Raw genomic sequence first — 20,567 nt, 5'->3', positions numbered from 1 at the left:
ACACAGGTGAGAGATGTAACCTTATCAACTACTACATTCATTTATCACCTAAGAAACAGTTCACAGTGGATAGTTCTATCTCTTTTGAACCACTACTCTAAACACTAATGACCAAAGTAAAACATCTGTGTATGCTAGTCTACTGGAAACCACAACAACACCATTTGTGAATTTCTATTGTGTTGTGTGTGTGAATTCTGAGCCTAGCTATAACATCCATGTAACCTTTGTTTCACTCAAACCTGCTATATATATGTAAATTTGTGAAAATGGCAAAATAAATAAAAAAACCTGTTGAGTTGTGCCACTCGAGATCTGGATGTCGGGAATTTTGGCTTTAAAACGAGGAGCTGGTACCTTATATATATATATATGTATATATGTATATATACATATATATATATATATATATATCCACATACACACACAAATCAGATATGTGTATCTACTACTTGCATTTTGCTTCTTCCTACCACAGCCCATAGCATAAGACAGTGGCCATTTTATTTGGACATAAATATAGTGCCACTCAAACAAAAAACAGTTGTCCAACAATATGATAAAAGGCATTTGACTTAACTTGTAGTTGCTAGTACCTATATATACTAGGTTGTCTGTACACGTTTTTGATAGTTATCAAAACATTTATTGAAAGTTATGATATTGATTCATCAGCATGCACCAGCATTACCATATTTACTTATCCCATTGAAATCAAGCACAATTTATTAGAGTAGAAAAAGTGGGCATATACATGTTTATGTTAAATCCACACCCCTCAACATTGTGGAGGACATTTGAAGCAGTTGCATCTTACTCAAGGGGTACATTTAGCAACAACATTAGTTATTGCAGCTTTGTAACAGACTTGTTAAACAGTTGTTTATGACTTGAGAGGAGCATCTAGTAATTATTTGAGTTACTGTAGCGATGTGAAAGGCCAGAACAATAGGTTTTGCCAATCCTTGTTTATGTTATGAATCCTAGGTTGGTTAATGTAAACACTGTAGGTGTGTGTGTACAACCAAAGAGAAGCAGAATTGAACAGTGGTTGGCGTAGTGGGGACTAGTGACTTCATTTGTAGTGCTACGAGGTCCCAGCCTGCGACTAGAAGGCAATGTGAATGTTCAATTCATTATTTTAAAATTCTTCTACTAGAAGGCACTGTGAATGTGCAAGTCATTAAAATTCTATTACACACAGACTGTGTCACCCAGTGTCACACATTTGGAAGTAGCATATCCCTCATAAATAAATACACGAGGCCATGAAAATCTCCCACAAAAGCAATCTGAAAGCCTGGCAGCTATGATACATTAAGTGTAAAAGCTTACTAGCGAAGACCAACACAAAAACACTGGCTGTGGTGGGTTTGCTGCTTCTGAGCTGCATCGTAGCAGGCACCCTTTCTGTCAAAGAGATTATCCAGCTGAGTTTCTATTCTCCAGCCAGCGTCCATACTCCAGCCTTCCTCCTACTTTCAGTTTCGTTTCTCCAGCACAGAACACGAGTTCGTCATAACTCCCTGTTTATCAGAAAAAAAACGTGTGTCAGCTGACTCAAGGAGTCAGTTCGCTCCCCGCCTGTTAAAGTGCAGTCAAAGTAGGGGCAGATTACAACATTTTCGGCTGCAAACTCAGTTTCATTTGCCACCTCCAACAGTTTTAGGGTAGACAATACACTCCTTTTTGCTTTAGTCCTATTTTTTATAAAGACACCCTAAATTCAGGCAACATCAACTAGTTTGTTCTATTCATTGGTCTGTCAGTCCTGTTTTCTAAATGTTTTGATGTTAGAAATGGGGTCTTTGGTTGGCAGTCAGGTTACCCCCGTCCAAGCAAGGACCCTCACTCTAGTCAGGGTAAGTCACACACAATCCAAATTATCCTGTGCCCACCCACTGGTAGCTTGGGACTGAGCAGTCAGGCTTAACTTAGAAGGCAATGTGTAAAGTATTTGGGCAATAATTCATGCAATAACACAGTATAAACACCATAACAAATACACCACACAGGTTTAGAAAAATATAGAATATTTATCTGATTAAATGTAGCCCAAAACAATCAGGATTTGATAAGTACACATTGAAATATCACTTTAGAAAATGATAAAAAGAGTCTTAAGTTCTTAAAAAGCAATGTGTCTCTTGCAAGTACAAAGTACCTTGTTTGCTTCTAAATTATCTGCAAGGGGCCGCAGAGGAGGAGATGCGTGGAAAACGGGGAGGTGTGCGTTGGTTTCTCTGGGCACACAGAGACGATGCGCTGGTACTTTTCCACGCAGCAAGGGTATTGCATCGATTTCGGGCATGCAGGCTTGGATCCTCTTCGGGTTGCGGGATATTTGGACGCCCGGGGACGATGCAGAGAAATCCTGGGCGTGCAGGGCGAAGTCATAGGAGCTGCGTTTATCTGTTGAGCGATGCAGGGAAATTTATGTCGCACGGCAGGTGCTGCATCGATTCCTCTTTGCATTTAGCTTTTTTCGTTGTTTAGAATTGTTTTTTCGTTTACTGTACTCTTTTGAACTGCCTTTGTTTTTGCCCGTTTTGTTTTCTGTGCCTTTTTTCAGAGCCCACCTGGCTCAGCCGGCTCTCGCCAGTCTCCCAGCCCCTTCCAATGCGTCCCCTGCGGCCCGCCCCCCTTGCGCACCCATTGGTCCCTTGCATCCCGCCTCCCAACTGCTCCTCCCACAACTCCCCCTCTTAATGGCGGCCACTGCGCTGAGCCCCGTGTGACCCCTTGACCTGATTCTGGCCAGGAGTCCACTTGGCTCCACCAGCCGCCTCCATGCCCCTGATTCCCGTCTGCCGCCAGGATTCGAGATTGAGGCCCTCCACCAGCCTGCGCCTCATCCCTGGTGCCTAGTAGTAGGCTTACTGTGATGTTGTGCTCTACCGTTGCATTTAGCTTTTTTTGTTGTTTAGAATTGTTTTTTCGTTTACTGTACTGTTTTGAACTGCCTTTGTGCCTTTGTTTTTGCCCGTTTAGTTTTCTGTGCCTTTTTTCAGAGCCCGCCCGGCTCAGCCAGCTATCGCCGGTCTCCCAGCCCCTGCCGCTGCGTCCCCTGTGGCCCCACCCCCCTCGCGCACCCATTGGTCTCTTGCCTCCCGCCTCCCAGCTGCTCCTCCCTCCCACCTCCCCCTCTTAATGGCAGCCGCGCCGCTGGCGCGCCAGAGGCAAGCCCGTCTGTGCTCGTCTATGCCCGTCGGCACCTGGACCGCGCCCAGCGCCGGTCCCCTGGCCCTTGCAACCCCGACCCCCCTAGACAGCACTACTCCGCCACCACGCTACACGCCCTCAACCCAGGTCTGCACCCCGCCTGCGCCCAAGCCAACCCCAAGCACACACATGGACCCTTTACATGCTATGCATGCAGGTTCTCCAGCACTCCCACAAACACCAACAACACCGACACGCTCCACGCCAACCCCAACACGCCCTACTCCAACACCAACACGCCCCACAACAACACTAGCACGCTTTACAACAACACTAATGCAACCCACAACAATACTAACACGCCCCACAACAACACTAACACGCCCCACAACAACACCAACACGCACCACAACAACAGCCCCGCAACCATCTTAACTGCATACTCCTAAACACCCGCTCTGTACACAAGCATGCCATCGAGCTCTGGGACCTGACCACAACACACTCCCCTGACATTGCCTTCCTCAAGGAAACTTGGATGAATCCCTCATCTGAGCCCGACATACCCATAGCCATCCCAAAAGGCTACAAAATCTATCGTAGAGACCGTCTAAACAAACCGGGATGTGGCATCGCCATTGTACATAAAAACACCATAAAGATCACCACCAACACACACAACACCCTAGACAGCGCAGAACACCTACACTTCTTAATTCACATAAATGCCAACACCACCCTCAGAGGAACCCTCATTTACAGACCACAAGGACCTCGCCCCCCCCTTCTGTGACGCCATCGCTGACACCATCAGCCCCCACGCCCTCACCTCCACAGACCACATCCTCCTTGGTGACATTAACTTTCACCTGGAGAATCCCCACGACCACAACTCCACATCCCTACTAGACAACCACACGAACCTAGGACTCAAACAACTAGTCACCTCATCCACCCACTCAGCAGGACACACGCAAGATGCAATTTTTACCTCCAGCAACCACATAACTTTCACACACACCACCGAACTCCACTGGACCGACCACCACTGTGTCCACTTCTCCTTCTCGAACCCCCCACCCACCACCATCAACACACCACACCCTATCAACATCGCTGCCCATAACTTCACACAATGGATTACAACTTGCACGGACTCACTCGCCCCTCTGAGAAGAAACATCACCACCCGCAACATCAAGAATGCCCCCCTGGTTCTCCACTGAACTCCAAGCCTCCAAGCATGAATGCCGCAAAACCGAGAAAGCTTGACGCCAGGAACCCTCAATGACCAACTTCTCCACCCTCAAAACCACCATATGCAAACATCATCAACTCATACGGACCACCAAAAGGGCTTACTACAAAGAACGCATAGACAGTAACTCACATAACAGCAAAGAACTCTTGACCATCATCAAAGAGCTCACCAAACCCAAATCCTGCAACATCGACCCCACTCACACACAAAACCTCTGCAACTCCCTCCAACCACTTCCACCTCAAAATTTTAGTCATACACAACAGCTTCACACCACCAGCACCCACCATCTCCACCACCAACACGACCAACAACAACATACCCCCCCTCTCCAACCAACTACACACCTGGGCCCCTACCAACGACGAAGAAACCGGAAAAACCATGAATTCCATCCACTCAGGCTCCCCCTCGGATCCCTGTCCCCACCACATCTTCAACAAGGCCAGCCCAACCATCGCTCCCAAGCTTCGTGCCGTAATCAACAGCTCCTTCGCCGCCGCCACCTTCCCAGACTCCTGGAAGCACGCCAAAGTAACCGCACTCCTAAAAAAAAACAAAGCAGACCCTGATGACCTCACAAACTACTGCCCCATTTCTCTTCTCCACTTCCACGCCAAGGTCGCTGAGAAGCTAGTGAACGCCTGCCTGTCTCACTTCCTAGAGGAAAACAACGCATTTGTCGGCTCACAGTCTGGATTCCGCAAGAACCACAGCACTGAGGCCGCACTCATCGCCTGCACTGACGACATCAGAACCAGAGTCGACAAGGGCGAGACTGTCGCACTCATCCTTCTGGATCTCTCCGCAGCTTTCGACACTGTCTGCCACCAAATATTCCGCACACGCTTCTACGACGCAGGAATCTGACACAAGGCCCTGGACTGGCTCGCCTCCTTCCTTGCTGAAAGAACCCAGAAAGTTTGCCTCCCTCCCTTCCAGTCCCCAGCAACCAAGATCATCTGTGGAGTCCCCCAAGGGTCCTCCCTCAGCCCTACCCTTTTCAACATTTACATGGCCCCCGCTCGCCAACATCCTCCGCCCATCATATCCTACGCAGACGACACCCAGCTCATCATCTCCCTCACCAGGAACCCCACCACCGCCAAAACTAACCTCCACGCCGGACTCCTCGTCACCACCAAATGGATGACAGCAAGCCACATCAAACTAAACTCCAACAAACTGAAATCATCATCTTCGGTCTCCACAAAACAATATGGGACGACCCCTGGTGGCCCACCGCCCTAGGATCACCCCCAACACCCGCCACCCACGCACGCAACCTTGGCGTCATCTTAGATTCGTCTCTCTCTATGACCCAGCAAATCAACTCTATCACCTCCTGTTTCAACACCCTCCGCATGCTGCGAAAAACCTTCAAATGGATACCCTTTGAAACCATGCACGCATCAGAAGCAGACTAGACTACGGAACCACCCTCTACGCTGGCACCACAGTCAAGCTTCAGCAGAAACTCCAGAGGATCCAGAACGCAGCCGCACGTCTCATCCTGAACCTCTCACGCCATGAACACATCTCCGCCCACCTCAGATCCCTTCACTGGCTTCCAATCAGCAAAAGGATCATCTTCAAAGTCCTCATCCACGCACACAAATCCCTCCACAACACTGGACCAGCCTACCTCAACGAAAGAGTGAACTTCCACACTCCAACTCGTCACCTCCGTTCTGCCGTCCTTGCCCTCGCCACAGTCCCCCCCATCCAACATACCACCTCCGGAGGCAGATCCTTCTCCTACCTCGCCTCCAAAACCTGGAACTCCCTCCCCACCAACCTTCCAAGACCCAGGACCTCCTGTCCTTCAGAAAACACCTCAAGACATGGCTTTTTGAACAGTAAAACGGCATCCCCCCCATTTCTCTCCCCTCCACCCCCAGCGCGCTCTATACATTTTTTGATTGATTGACTGAGCATCCTGTGTTTGGGGTTGTCTGAGTGAAATGCACAAGAGAGCTGGCAACTAACCCAGCCAGACGTGGATTGTAAGGCACAGAAGGATTTAAGTGCAGGAAAATGCTCACTTTCTAAAAGTGGTATTTCTAAAATAGTAATATAAAATCCAACTTCACCAATAAGCAGGATTTTGTATTACCATTCTGGCCATACTAAATATGACCCTGTTACTCCTTTCAGATTAGAATCTACCACTTAAACAGTATATGAGGGCAGCCCTAATGTCAGCCTCTGAAAGGAGCAGGCCTCACAGCAGTGAAAAACTAATTTAGGAGTTTTTCACTACCAGGACATATAAACTACACAGGTATATGTCCTGCCTTTTATCTACATAGCACCCTGCACTATGGGTTTCCTAGGTCCTACCTTAGGGGTGACTTATATGTAGAAAAAGGGGGGTTTAAGGATTGGCAAGTACTTTTAAATGCCAAGTCGAATTGGCAGTGAAACTGCACACACAGGCCTTGTAATGGCAGGCCTGAGACATGGTTAAGGGTCTACTTATGTGGGTGGCACAATCAGTGCTGCAGGCCCACTAGTTGCATTTAATCTACAGGCCTTGGGCACATGTAGTGCACTTTACTAGGGACTTATAAGTAAATTAAATTATCCAATTGGGTATGAGCCAATGTCACCATGTCCAAGGGAGAAAACATATGCACTTTAGCACTGGTTAGCAGTGGTAAAGTGCGCAGAGTCCTAAAACCAGCAAAAACAGTGTCAAAAAGTGGAGGGAGGCAGGCAAAAAGTTGAAGGTGATCACCCTAAGACTGTCAGGTCTAACATTTGATATCTGTGCAGTAGCGTAACAAAGGCCCCCGCAGTGCGGGGGGCGCTCCAGGGCACCTTAGAGTAAGACCAGAGGGGACCCCTCATTGTATTTTGCAAGGGACTCCCTCAAGTTTTGTTTCCCCACTGTATCTGCGACTCCCTCTGTGACTGCTGTGCTGTGTGATCGGTTTTAGAAAGTCACGAAACAGATACACAAAATTGTCCCGGGGAAGGCGCACAAAGTTGCGAAAGTAATTGCAAATTCTTTGTAGAAACTCGCTTGACACCACCGGAAAGTGAATAGTGGGGCATTTTGGCATTAAAGGGGACACTTCCCAACTTCTTGTTAAATGCATCTATGGGGTTTATATAATCAAAGGGGACATGTGGAAGGAATGTATAAAATGGCCAAACGTAGGTCTCACATTTTCCGGGTTAGTGGGTGAGGGGGAACTGGGAGAGAGAGATCTGTGAATCAGGTCATCATCTCACTGGTCCACCTTAAGAGGTGCGCTTACCGAGCCAACCCCGGAGGTGGCGTGGCTAGCCGGGAGCTTCAAAAGCTGACACTGTCGCATCCTGAGAGGCACCCTCAAGGGAGCTTCTGTCACCAGAGAGCGCTTGAGAAATCCTGTCCCTCGAGAGATTCTGACACACCTTACCACAGTCAGAGCTTCTGACTACAGAGACTACCAGAGAAAATGTCAGATACCCTGCCACTGAAGAGAGACTGAGAGACCCTCTTACCGAAAGCTTCGGACATCCTTTCAAGAAAGTGAGTTTACAAGACCGTGGCACTAGAGAGCTTCCTTCTGGCACTAGAGCAAAACTAAGAGACTATTTAATGAGAAACAGACTGGCTGACTTTGTCGCCTAACAGCGCTCACTCGATCATGTCGCCACAGATAACCTCAGACACCTGAGAGATCCTGGCAGGGACTGTCACCAGCGGGACTGACAAACCCTGTGACAGAGAGAGTCATACAGACGCTTTCACCAGAGAGACTGGCAAACCATATCGCAATAGAAAAAACGAACATACCAGGTCACTAGAGACAGCCTGGCTGATGGTTCACTAGAGACAGGGTAACAGATCGTGACAGGGATAAAGACTGGCGGGCCCTTTCACCGGAGAGATTTAAAGAGCCTATCGTCCTCAAGAGAGTAACAGACTCTGTCATCAGAGAGAGATTTACAGAGAGTGTCATCTGAGAGAAATCCTGACAGACCTCGGTTTAAAGAGACAGCCAGAGGGAGACTGCCAGTGTCAGTACAGTGCGAGTGTGACAAACGCTTTCGCCAGAGACAGTCTGTCACCAGAGAGAGCCTGACAAAATATCCCGTCAGGGTTTCAAAGTGACATACTCAGTCGCCACTGAGAGCCTCAGACAGCTGCCACTGACCGAGCTGGAACAGAAAGCGCGGGACAGCAGCAGCGGAGATGGCGTGGTATGAGGACCCAATGATGGTTGTGCTAGAGGCTCAATTCATGGAGATTTTGGAGCTTTACCAGACCTTGGCAAATAGGCTGGATGCCTGGATCGAGCGCTGCCTGCAGCCCAACGAGACCTTCAACTCCCAGGTGTGAGACGCCATCAACAGGATTGCGACATTCCTGAAAGAGAACTGCTTCAAGAGCACCAAGGTGTGCAAAGTGGTGAAGGTGAGTCCTCCCCCGGGCGTAGGAGCGATTACATTTCAGGGGGGCGGGACTGGGACAGCCTTGTGGGCTTTTGGTTGACCCTGCACAAGTTGCCTGTGGTCTGTGCGTCACAGATTCCTATAAACGTGTACAATTGTGTCGTTTTTAAGTGCAATAAAAAGGCAGGCAGTGCAACTATGTTTTATTGTTAGCTACAGGTTACATTCTGCAAAGAAAATAGATAAAATGTGAAAAAACATGTTTATGTTTACAAGGGTTCTGGGTGTTATTAGATTTAAAGGGGTGTTTAGGGTTCAGATGTGGGTTAAGGAAGAGGGTAGTAAGGGCAGTAAGGGTGGTTTTAGTGTTCAAGGGTGAGTAGTGATGCAGTGTAGTGGTAATAAGGGTTGTTTGGGGTTCAGGAGTAAATGGTGGCAAAGGGTTTTTAGGCTTGAATAGCCATGTAGAGGTAAATGGTAGCAGGGGTGTTAGAAATGTGCCCTTTCTGCATGACCACCTCTAATTCTTTTTGCCTTTTTCCTAAACCTTTTTTTTGCCTACTATAGAACTCTGTGCACTTCACCCCTGTTAACCAATGGTAAAGAGCGTGTGCTCCTCCCTTCAGCATCCTAAAATTGGGATAGTCTTGATTGGTTTATTTAACTTACCAATAAGTCTCTAAGATGGTACAAAGTGTGCCCAGGGCATGTAAGTTAAATGTCACCAGTGGGCTGCAGCACTCATTGTGTCAACCAGTACAGTGAAAGAGTAAACATGTCTTCAGCCCTACCACTGTAGTTTGGCTGTGCAGTTTTATACTGCCAATTCAATTTGTAAAAATTAATGCTTTTGTCGGGCTAACCTTCCTTTTAATTATTAATAAGTTACCCCTAAGGGAGACCTTAATGCCCAAATGGTAGGGAGCATGGAATTTAAAAGTAGGACATGTGGACGTTTAATATCCCACGTGTCCCTATAGTGAAAAAGCATAAAAGCTATTTTAACTGTAGCAAGGCTGGCTGTTTCCACAGGAAAATGCTGAATTACATTATAACACCTTATAATGCTAATTTCAGATTGGTAAAAGCTAGAGAAATATTTCAAGGACTCTTTTTTTAAGTTTAAAGAGAAAATGTATTGAAAAATCCTACAATATACAAAAAATATAAATACATTTGATAACAGAAATGAAATAATACTATAGCAGTTCAATTTCATGAGAAACGCGTATTAGTAGAACACTTTAAATATATCAATACTTTAAAACATAAGTATATATGCATATATTAAAAATATTACATGAGAGAGTTAAGTATAAGTAAATACACTAAGATAGGAAGAGTAACACAATTCATGGTGGTTTAGAGACCTCCTCATTTCTAGGAAAATGAGTGCACGAAGAATAAGCCAAAGAGTTTAGGTAATTTGTAAAAGGTAACTATAACATGTCTCTTTTAATAGCAAGGGAGACAGGGGATACATAGGCTCTGTCCAGCCTATGATTATAACATACACCACACCATACCACCAAGCCTGAAAGGATAATTGAGACGAATCCTTCCAATTTTTCGTAATTTGTTGAAAAGCAACAGCCAACAATAAATCCAATATTACAATAGAATTTTTTGGAAAACAAGACCAATCAGCTACAAAGCTACCTAGAAATATATTTGCAAAGCTCAAAGGAGTTAAGTTTTAAAAATAGCAGTAATTTAACTCCATACTTTAACCCAAAATTGAAATGTATATGGACATTCAAAAAGCATGTGTTTAAGTCCAGATACCGGCTTATTACAGGACCAACAAGAGGACGAAAGGTTAGAATTAATTTTATGTAAAGAAGAAGGTGTAATTAAAAACCTATTATATATATAAAAAAAAGCTTGAATTGCATTAGCTGCTCTAGAGGATTTCCGTATTTTAATCCACACTTTATTCCATAAAGAAGGTGAAAGTGAAATATCCAAATCCTTCTCCCACTGTATTTCTATTGCTGATTTAGGTCTATCTCCAGGAAGAGCCATAATAGTTTGATAAAGACGAGAAGCTGATGCAGATTGTAATAACAAATTCTTAATTGGAAGAGGACGGGCCAAAAGTGCTTGCTGAACTGGAAAAGATTGATATAAACTATTTATAAAGTGTATTAGAGCGTAAGATTTTTTATGAAAAGAGCATGGAAACAAAAAAAGAAATTGTGCCTGTACAGAAGAAAGAGGGGAATACTTTTCAAATAATTGGTGCACCCATCTTAACACCCTCATGTGTCAAGATTTCCAATAGATGGTTCTATTATTCAACTTAATGAGCTTAATGTGCCAAATTGACAAATTTAAAAACTGCACCTTATCGTCGTTGTATGAAGCAAAGACAGGCTGCAAAATTCTACAGGAGTTGTTAAAAATCATCGGGAGGGAGATAGATGTTGGTTTATTTGACAGAGTCAATACCTCCGGAAATGTAAAGGGAACAACAAAAGACTTTTCAACAAGGACTCTTTTTAATATTTAAACAAAATCCAGTGTAATGGTACAGATGTATTTTATCTAACAGTTACAGAAAAGTTACTCTAGCAAACTTACTTTTTGCCTGCCTATAGCCTCTGCAGCCTTTTCTGTATGTATTAAACTCTTACCTGGCAGCTTGATGGCTTACCATGTGGTGAGGTATGGACTACACCCAGGACATGGACATTGGGTCTTGGGGTGGGGAGGCGTTGTCTTTCCTTGACAGGGTGGCCTGGGGGTTGTGCTCAGAACTGGTGCACTTCAAAGGGGCCTCCCCTGTCAAAGGCAGATGCAGCTCACACATGGACCTGCCTCCTCTTTTGTCCTTCTAGTAAGCAAAGTGCCAACACCAGGGGTGCAGGGGGAGAACTGCCCTAGAACTGGTTTAGAGTGACCACGAGGTGGGGCTGTGAGCATCTTCTTTGACATTGGAATGTCAAATCTTGCTTCAGTGTAACATCCTTCTTGACAGGTTTGCTGGAGTTAAACGTACATTATTTGGGGAACACTTCAAAGGACGGACACAGAATACCTAGACACTTTGGGGCTCATTTTGACCTCGGCAGTCTTTTGTCAAGACCGCCGAGGGACCGCCGTGCTGAAGACCGCCAGTGGTGGCAGTTTTCCGCTCGGCGTATTATGACTGTTGGCAGCTCTCACGTCCTTTTTCGGACGGAGAGCCGCCAACAGCCATACTGGCGAGCGGCGGGGAAGTGGAGGTTGCTCCACCTCCACCACAACGTCAACAGAACACCGCCCACCGAATCACGACCTGTGATTCGGCGTGGTGGTGTTCTGTTGACGTTGTGGTGTCGGCGGAGCAGCCCCCATGGATCCCGTCCCCTCCCGGAGGATCGACGGACCAGGTAAGTCGATCGTCCATTAGGGGAGGAGGGTGGGGGGTGTTGTGTGTTGTGTGCGTGCATGGGGGTGTGCATGTGTGTATGTAGAGGGGGGTGTGAGTGCGTGTATGCTTGCGGGGGTCTTGTGTGTTTGGGAATGAGTGCGTGTATGTCTGTAGTTATGTCTGTATGGATGTGTGCATGTATGTTTGAATGTGGGTGTGCATGTCTGACTGTGTGTGTGGATGTTGGCATGTATGTCGGTGTGTGTGCGTGTATGTGTGTTGGTGGTGCCTGCGTGCGTGTTGTGTGTGAATGAGTGATGTGATGTTGGGGGTCGGGGTGGGGAGGAGGGTCCTGCCACCTTTGGGGGGGTGGCAGCAGTGGTGGGGGTGTAGGGGAGGGAGTCGGGGTAGGGGTGGGGGAGTGGGGGTGGGGGAGACCCCTATAAGTACCAGGGAAGGAATTCCCTGGCACTGATAGTGCTTACCGCCATGGATTTTATGGCGGTTCCAAACCGCATGAAATCCATGGTGGTCAGCCGGGTCCAAATACCGCCGGCGGTATAGTGACGACCGCCGGGCTGGTCAGGTCTCCAGCCCAGCGGTCGTCTCCGCCCTGGCAGGCGGAACGGAGAAGTGGTGGATGACCATGGCGGTAACCGCCATGGTCATAATTGCAAAAATTAGACCGCCAGCCTGTTGGCGGTCTTACCGCCGCTTCTCCGCCGTCCGCCAGGGTCGTAATGACCCCCTTTGTGTATATTCACTGTCTGATTGCTGAAACCTCGGGTTTAATTTAACCAGACTTCTATTTCTGTGTTTGTTGGCGGTCAAGGAACTGCGCAACTGGATTTTGTTGTTAGATGTGGGAAGACATAGGATTACCAGATTACAGTCCCCGTGCAGATGCCTAGCCCACAGAGGTCAATTTAGTGTGATCAAAAACTTGAAACTTGAAAATCTCCAAAGTGCACAGGGTTAGCACCAGGAACCATATACCATTGACTAGGGCATCCCCATCGGTCATTCTCACTGATAAGCTTGTGGCAGGCAAACGTGTAGCACCTCCAGGCACACACTTCAGAACACTGTTACACCTGTGAAACATCAGAAGATGACTGAATTTGCTGTTGAGATATGAGAAGAGCTCTAAAGAACTGGACCTATTATATCTCCTGTACCCAGGACAAATAAGTAAACTCCAAAGGTCATAAGGCTGGTCTCCTGTCCAAGCTACAGGGAATCAACAAGATCCAAGAGGCCTTCCCTGCAACTGCCTAGTTGATTATTGGCAACTGGGCCTGGACTGGACTCTGTCTGCCACACTATGAGTCTCTAAGTGCCTCCCCTGAGGTCCTGGGGGTCTGGGGGGCTTTAGAAGTGTATTTCTGTGGTGGATGTGGACTTGAAGGAGCAATAGCATTAATGGCCTCCAGAGGGAGCTAGCGGTTTGGGAGCGATACTGGAAGCTGCTAAACAACACCAAGATTACCTGTAGCAACACCAAAGTCTGGGTCTTTGGTGGCAGGCTTTGGAAATTCATCTGGTTAATGGGAGAGGGTTATTGCAACTTTTGAAGAATTTGAGTATTTGGATTACATTTGCCCAAGGACAGCTTGCTCCTCTATTTCGAAAAAAAGTAGAACCCAGTAAGAATTATGGCCCATGAAGAGATTTAGTGCTTAGTTTGGGACTTTGGATGTAAAGAGGGGGCTCTTCATACTCCAGAGATTTGAAGCATTTGAAATAAGTATTACTAAAGCTGGTAGTGTTGGGCATGTTGTTTAAGTCAAAGCAGTTCATCGGTTTGTGTGTGTGGTCATGTGCATAGTTGGCGAGATTAGCGAGTGCATGAATGAATAAGTGGGTGAGTGACTGAGGGCACGGATAAATAACAGTGATTACACATGGATGAATGGGTGGATGAATGATTGAACAAGTGAGTGCATCAGTGATGGAAACAGAAAGGTTACACCAGTCTGACATGTTGAGACCTCAGGCAACAATAGCAAACATTTTAAAAATGCCAAGAATTACAAATATTGTACAAGGGAAAGCACCACTGTACACAAATAGCCACAATATCTGAAGATTTACTGCCATTATGAGTGCTCAGAATTTCGTTGGTCACTAATCATTAATGCATGTTCCCATGTACTGGACAAGAATCAACTGATAGGTAAGCCACATTTAATAACTTCTCAAAACAATGATACGAGTGACTGTAGCCCAGCCCTGCAACTCAGTCTGATACAAAAGACCACCAGATTCCCTTGAACCAGGCCACGCCCTGTCTCTTCTTCCCTCATGCCCTCTTGTCCACACAGGGATGCACTAACCTCTGGAGAAATGTGAGGGTCTTTCTCGTAATGTAATGTAAAATGATGGGTTCTCTCTGAAGAATGTAAAGAGGGGTCCCCTGAGTCTCCCATGTCTCAGATATTCACAGGTCTTGAGTGTAATGGGACCACTCTGAATGCTTGGTGGGACCTTGCACTGTATGGACAGCATGGACTTCAATGGCTTGTGTTATATGCCTGAATATCATGGGATTCTGGGCAAATCACTTAGGGCTTGATTATGACCTTGGTGAAAGGAGATTACTGCGTCCCAAATGAGACGGATATCCCGTCCGCCGTGTTACCAGTTCCATAGGATATAACGGAACTTGTAATATGGCGGGCGGGATATCCGTCACATTTGGGACGGAGTAATCCCCTTTGCCAAGGTCGTAACCAAGCCCTTAATCTCCATGTGCCTAAAAACAAATGTGACCTTGTGTTATGTAACTGGTGTTCTTGTAAAGCGCTTTAATACCGTCGGGTCATGTTTGCACTATATAAAACTGCACGAAAATCAGGGCAGGCCATATAGCATGGAGGAATCGATCGTTATTTTAACATGGGGTCCCATTCACTAAATGAAGGGGCCTTTTGTCAGTTTCTTCAAAATTATTTTTCTTGTTTTTTGTTATTTTTCAAGCTTTAAGTAGCTGCACAAATGCGTGAAGCACACAGACTAATAAAAAGATAGTGTAGAACAGTAAAGCAAACACAAGACAAGACTGAGGGCCTCCACTGAAGCATATGAGGCATGCCCCCCACCACCACCGCCGGGCCTGTGGTGACATCTGTTAAGCTAAATTAAAGACATTGACTAAGAACAAGACCATTGTCCAGCCCAATCGGCCGTCTGAGGCACATGGTCACCAATGTTCACTATAAAGCAGGCTGACCAGTGCCACATCTCCCACATGGTGCCTTCTTAAAATAAAACAAATATCTGATGTAACTTCTACCTCCACCATTCCCAAAAAGAATATTACAAAAAGTTTTAGTTTCACCTTTTTAATGAAACACAGGTGACTGAAACCAGTGACTAACACAAAACAAGCATTTTCAATGCAATGGGTCTCGCTTTTGCTCCAGTTAGAGCTATGCGCATTATAAATTCCCAATTGGACTTTTCTTGCCACATAAATTTAAAATGAAAAGCAAAACAGTCGAGATAAGTGAGCCGATTCAAAGCGCCACGGCCGCCATGAGCAAGAGCACAAAGGCGAGACAGGAATGGAAAAATAAGTTCACTTCCAGTTAAACATATCGGCAAAAGTGCTATTATCCATGTAACAGGGTAGATGGCCAAGGCAGTAATAAAACCTCCCCAAGGAGGGACAAGCAGAAAACATTTATCATTGATAACAAAGGATTTTTGACAGGCAAGCCCATGAACGAGTGATAGTGATGGGCGTGTCGTGGATGTGGTTAAGAGCCCACATAGATACCAACACGTTGGAATAGCAGTGCTTGCGCGCTGCTATGCTCGACCTAATGACATCACCCGGCTGAATGTGATGAGGGGCCCAAGTCTCCTTCACCTTAGAGACATTCATTCGCATTAGGATGCAGTGTCCTCCTGGACATCTAATAATTCATCCCCTCCCTGGAGGCAGTCCTAACATCCACCCCACACTCATCCAACAGAGGTGTCACCATTCGGGTGATCCTGCTAATAAATGAGGTCTGGCACAGTGCCCGGGGCCAGGTGCACCCACAAGTATAATGTGTTTGTGTCATTCATTACTTTAGATAGGGCCTAGAGCCTGCGACTTTACATAGAGGGAACCATTGAAAGGTTGAGGGCACCCTAGAGGGTTGATCTCCACTCACTCTTTGCCACAGGGGCTGCAGCCACCTTTGTTAATCCCCTGGCTGAAACAGAACAATAATGGTTTCCTTGTATAAGTCTCTCCCTCCATCAAGATCCCGACCCCAACACTGCTAACAATTTGGGAAAAAGTTGAAAATGCAGCTCCCTTTCAAAGAAGACTACATCACAAAGATGTATCTGTGCATTTCTTCTCCCAGAACCCAGGTAGCTCTCATCACCTTTTGATTGTATACATTTGACCCTTCACAACACTCTGTTACCTTTTGACCAGGTTTGCATTACACATCTACTGCGTACATAAATGCCTACATTCTGAGGCATGTTCAAACCCCCTTTGCAAAACACATTTGCTGAATTAGACCATCATTACAAGTGCCTTTGCGGGAAGGTGCTATTTATTGGACCTGATGAAATTCAGCTCTCTAGGGTTTGGAAGTTATCAGATACACTGCACTTATCCTGTGTTTTTGGGGATGAACATGGATCTTGGTGTCTAAGGCAGCAAAATTTGCATATCATTGCAAGTACCATATTTTCCTCAGTAAATGTTTGGCAGCTTTGAAAGTTAACAGAGGATGACACTTTAGGACACCCAGTAATCACCTGGACGCAGTAACCACTGTACCAGTGGATTCTGTCCTTGGGCAAACACAGCTTTGCTCAGCAGTCAAAAAACTCAGGCTCACTTAAAACCAGGGCCTTAGTAAATTGCAAGATCTGATTATAGGAGTGTTTGCCCTTCTAGATTGCTTTACATTATTTTTGAAAATTGTGCAAAACAATACTTACTTTTTAGGTTTTGCTTGCACAGCACTTGCGGTGTACTTGAGAAATCTTTTATGTTTGAAAACAAATCTAAAAGGGGACTTAGAGCCCACCCATTACTTACCTTAACTTACCATTGCCTCGCTTCCACGTGGCTCCTACATCCCATTACTTACCATTGGCGAATTCCCACATGGTCTCCACATGGCTCTACTTACGATTGGCTGACTCCAAAGTAGCTCTTTGATGGTCAACGCCTCCTCCTCGCCTCCATTGCTGTGCAGTGAAGACTGGCTTTGGGCCCGTGTACTGCTTCCGGTACCCATCTCGTTCCTCTTGCAATATGTGGGTGCTTCTTATGGTACGTTTGTTTAAATTCTTCCCCACCCCCGCATTTTTAAAATATATTTTTTACTCAGCACTCCATACGAGTGCGTCTGCAGGTCGTTTTCATGAATGTTCCTTGTGGAAAAAAAGATGAGCGTAAGAGTTGTGGCCTTGCAATTATTGTCAACATACAAATCAACAAAATGCTCCATTCAGTTGCGGCTCGCTGAGCTCACAAGGGGCGAAGCGGGTGCGGTGCACAGGGGTTGGGGGGGATTAAAATGTAATTATTTTTCTTTTTTTTAAAACCTTACCTGATCCACCGCTGCACCGCTCCTCTTTCTCCTGTCACTGCAGGCACAGGCTCCCAGCCTGCCCTTCTGCACAATCCTGAAGCTGCTCAGAGCAGCATCAGGATTGGCTGGGAGCACCCAGCCAGGGCTCTCCCAGGCAGACTGTGAGCCTGTGCCTGCTCTCTCCAGCTCTGCAACACAGGCTGGAGAGAGCCTACTGTGCATGTGTGTTTGGCCGGCCCGAGACAGTCGGCCAAACATACATGCGCACTGAGGGTAGTGCACAGTCCCCTCATCCTCATCATCCCCAATGCCATGCCCCTTTAACAAACATAAAGTTAATAAACATGGTTGCTGCTGGCAATGGGGGGGGGTAGAGGGGGAGGGGAGCGATGCTCCTCTGCTCTAACAGAGGAGCCGCCGCTAGCTCCATTCCGTCAAAAGTAAGGACTTTGCAATATGAAGTACGGATGAATCTTTAAAAATACACTTTTGTTTTTATTATACGGAACCCGAATCAGCTTTGCAGTTTGCTATTTTGTGGCACCTAGCTGTCCGTCCGTGAGCAAAGAAAAACGTATAAAGATGAGGATTAACTGTTAGTAAAGATATGCTTGTTTTTTCAGGTGAAGAAAACCATGTACTATTTTATCTAGTTTCAAGGGTGCCTCCCCATGCCGTGGCTAGTAGAGTAGCATAGAAGGTTTGTCGCCCACTCAGCTCGCTCCACCTGAGTGCTCACTGCTGGCTTTAAAGGGGACAGAGCCTGCTGCTGTCCTATGTGATATTTTAAGGCCTATCACGGGTTGACACTGACTCTGAATAACAAGCATTTACAATGCAATGGGTCTCACTTTTGCTCGAGTTAAAGCTATTAGCTTTGTAAACTCCTAACCGGACTTTTCTTGCCACATAAACTGAAAATGAAAAGTAAAACAGTTTCACATAACTAATCAGACTTTTCTTGCCACATAAACTGAAAATGAAAAGTAAAACAGTTTCACATAGGCAAGCCGACAGCCGCCATGAGCGCAAAGCAGACACACAAAAGGAAACAGAAGTTCGCTCGCAGTGAAACGTATTGGCAAAAGTGCAATTATCCAAATAACCGGCAAAAGTGCAATTATCCCTGTAACCTGCAAAAGTACATATATCTATGTAACAGGGTCGATGTCATGCAAATCGCTCGACTACTGCCCAGCAAGATCACGCTGCCTACGAATTAAAGAGAAAAAGTGGTCCAGAAACCATACCAAAAACATGGAGCCTCCTGTGTTTTCAGTAGTTGGTTGGTGCGCTTGAGGCGGGCTAAACACCGGAAATGGCATGACATATGCATGCCTTTCACTAATGAAATAAAGCGAATTTTTAAAGGCAAGCCCACGAACCAACCAAACTGATGGGCATGACATCGGCGTGGTTATAATTCCACAGAGAGATTACACCAGGGACAGAGCGCTTTGCGCTCAACCCTAAAATTGCAGAGTCTGCTTCCTGGAATTCTGGGTGCTGCAGAAAAAGCATGACCAGGGCCCGTGTAAACAGTCCCCAAACGCGTACCCAGTGGCACTCTCACACATGCAGCTATGAACCGGAGCCAATGGAATATGGGGAGAGTAGATAAACAAGGGCAGGGGAGCCCAAGGGGAGAAAAGAAACATCACAAACCTCAGGAAAGAATGCATCCGTCCAGTCATGGGGGGTCTAACTTATGAGTTATACTGAATGATCACACATAGTTGGTTTCATGTGCTAACTAACGTTGGCGCAAACAAGTTCCCAACAAATCGCTAATATTTAACAGTCTTTCACTTTAAAAAAAAAATAAGGAATAGCTCTCACGCCTTCTCACCACTCTGCTTGTCGTAACTTTTTCCCCTTACTTTGTGACATGCACTCCAGGACTGCACCTTTCCAGTCTCTCTCAATCCTGACAATCCATTTCCGTCCTTAATGTACTCTAGACCACCAGGGATCTTTTACAGCCACTGTGCTGTGACAGGAAGGTACAGCACTATGACAAGATGTCTTTGGTGCTTTTTGTTGTTGTGCAACATGTAAAAAAATTGGTAAAGCCAATAGATCTTGCCTAGGTGAAACCTATTGGCCTTGCCAATGCTTATTTACTTATAGGGTGTAGCTAAAACAAAATGCACAGTCTTGAGCAGAACTCAAAGCCCTTTACATTGTCTGCATACAATAGACTCAAGTGTAAATGGTTTAAACTTTTGGGCATTGCAAGATCAGACCCAAGAGTGGCGCACTAGGCTAAGCGGCTAACTGCTATTTTTAGGCATGGCATCAGTCAAAAACAATGTGCCCAATTGGCTGCAACTTACTTTTGTAGTACTCTTGAATTCCAGACGTAAGCCAGGAGAAAGCCAGATGTACTCTTGCTTTACACCTGAAATTAATGAGTAAACCAGTAGTACTAGAAGAGTAAGTCACGCTAATGCACACAGCAGTCTTTGTGAATTGGGACCACAGCCCTTACCTTCTACTCAGGGAAGATGGTGTAGCAAACTGGGTCACAATGCATCAACCTTTGTTTCTTTCCAGCGTAGATCTATGTTGTCCTATTCCTAGTTGGCTGATCCAGGGCATTATTCACTAACAATAACAGCTCTGCTTCTTCTGGTTTTGTAGGGTGGATCCTCTGGAAAAGGCACAGCCTTGTAAAATGGTTCTGATGCAGACTTGGTGGTCTTTCTAAGCTGCTTCCAGTCTTTACAGGATCAGTATAAGGAGCGAGGCAGTGTCATTGCTGAAATCCATGAGATGTTGAACAAATGCCGGAAAAGCATTGCCTACGAGCTTGTGATTGATGAACCAAGAGACAATCTGGATC

At 46.0% G+C, this 20,567-nt stretch overlaps 1 protein-coding gene across 1 annotated transcript in view; it reads left to right on the top strand.

Annotated features, from left to right (window-relative positions):
- The window catches only part of LOC138266179 (2'-5'-oligoadenylate synthase 1-like), a 30,758-nt gene extending 10,199 nt beyond the window's left edge, over positions 1–20,559 (top strand). Inside the window, exon 2 of the mRNA XM_069214653.1 lies at positions 20,366–20,559. Coding sequence (XP_069070754.1) covers positions 20,366–20,398 — 33 coding nt within the window. The 3' untranslated portion in view covers positions 20,399–20,559. The remainder of the gene's footprint in view (positions 1–20,365) is intronic.
- Positions 20,560–20,567: the final 8 nt, after the last annotated feature.

The sequence above is a fragment of the Pleurodeles waltl genome, chromosome 11 (assembly GCF_031143425.1).
Source record: "Pleurodeles waltl isolate 20211129_DDA chromosome 11, aPleWal1.hap1.20221129, whole genome shotgun sequence".
Lineage (NCBI taxonomy): Eukaryota > Metazoa > Chordata > Amphibia > Caudata > Salamandridae > Pleurodeles > Pleurodeles waltl.
The sequence above is the reverse complement of the archived record's forward strand: the minus strand, read 5'-3'. Positions and strand labels throughout refer to the sequence as shown.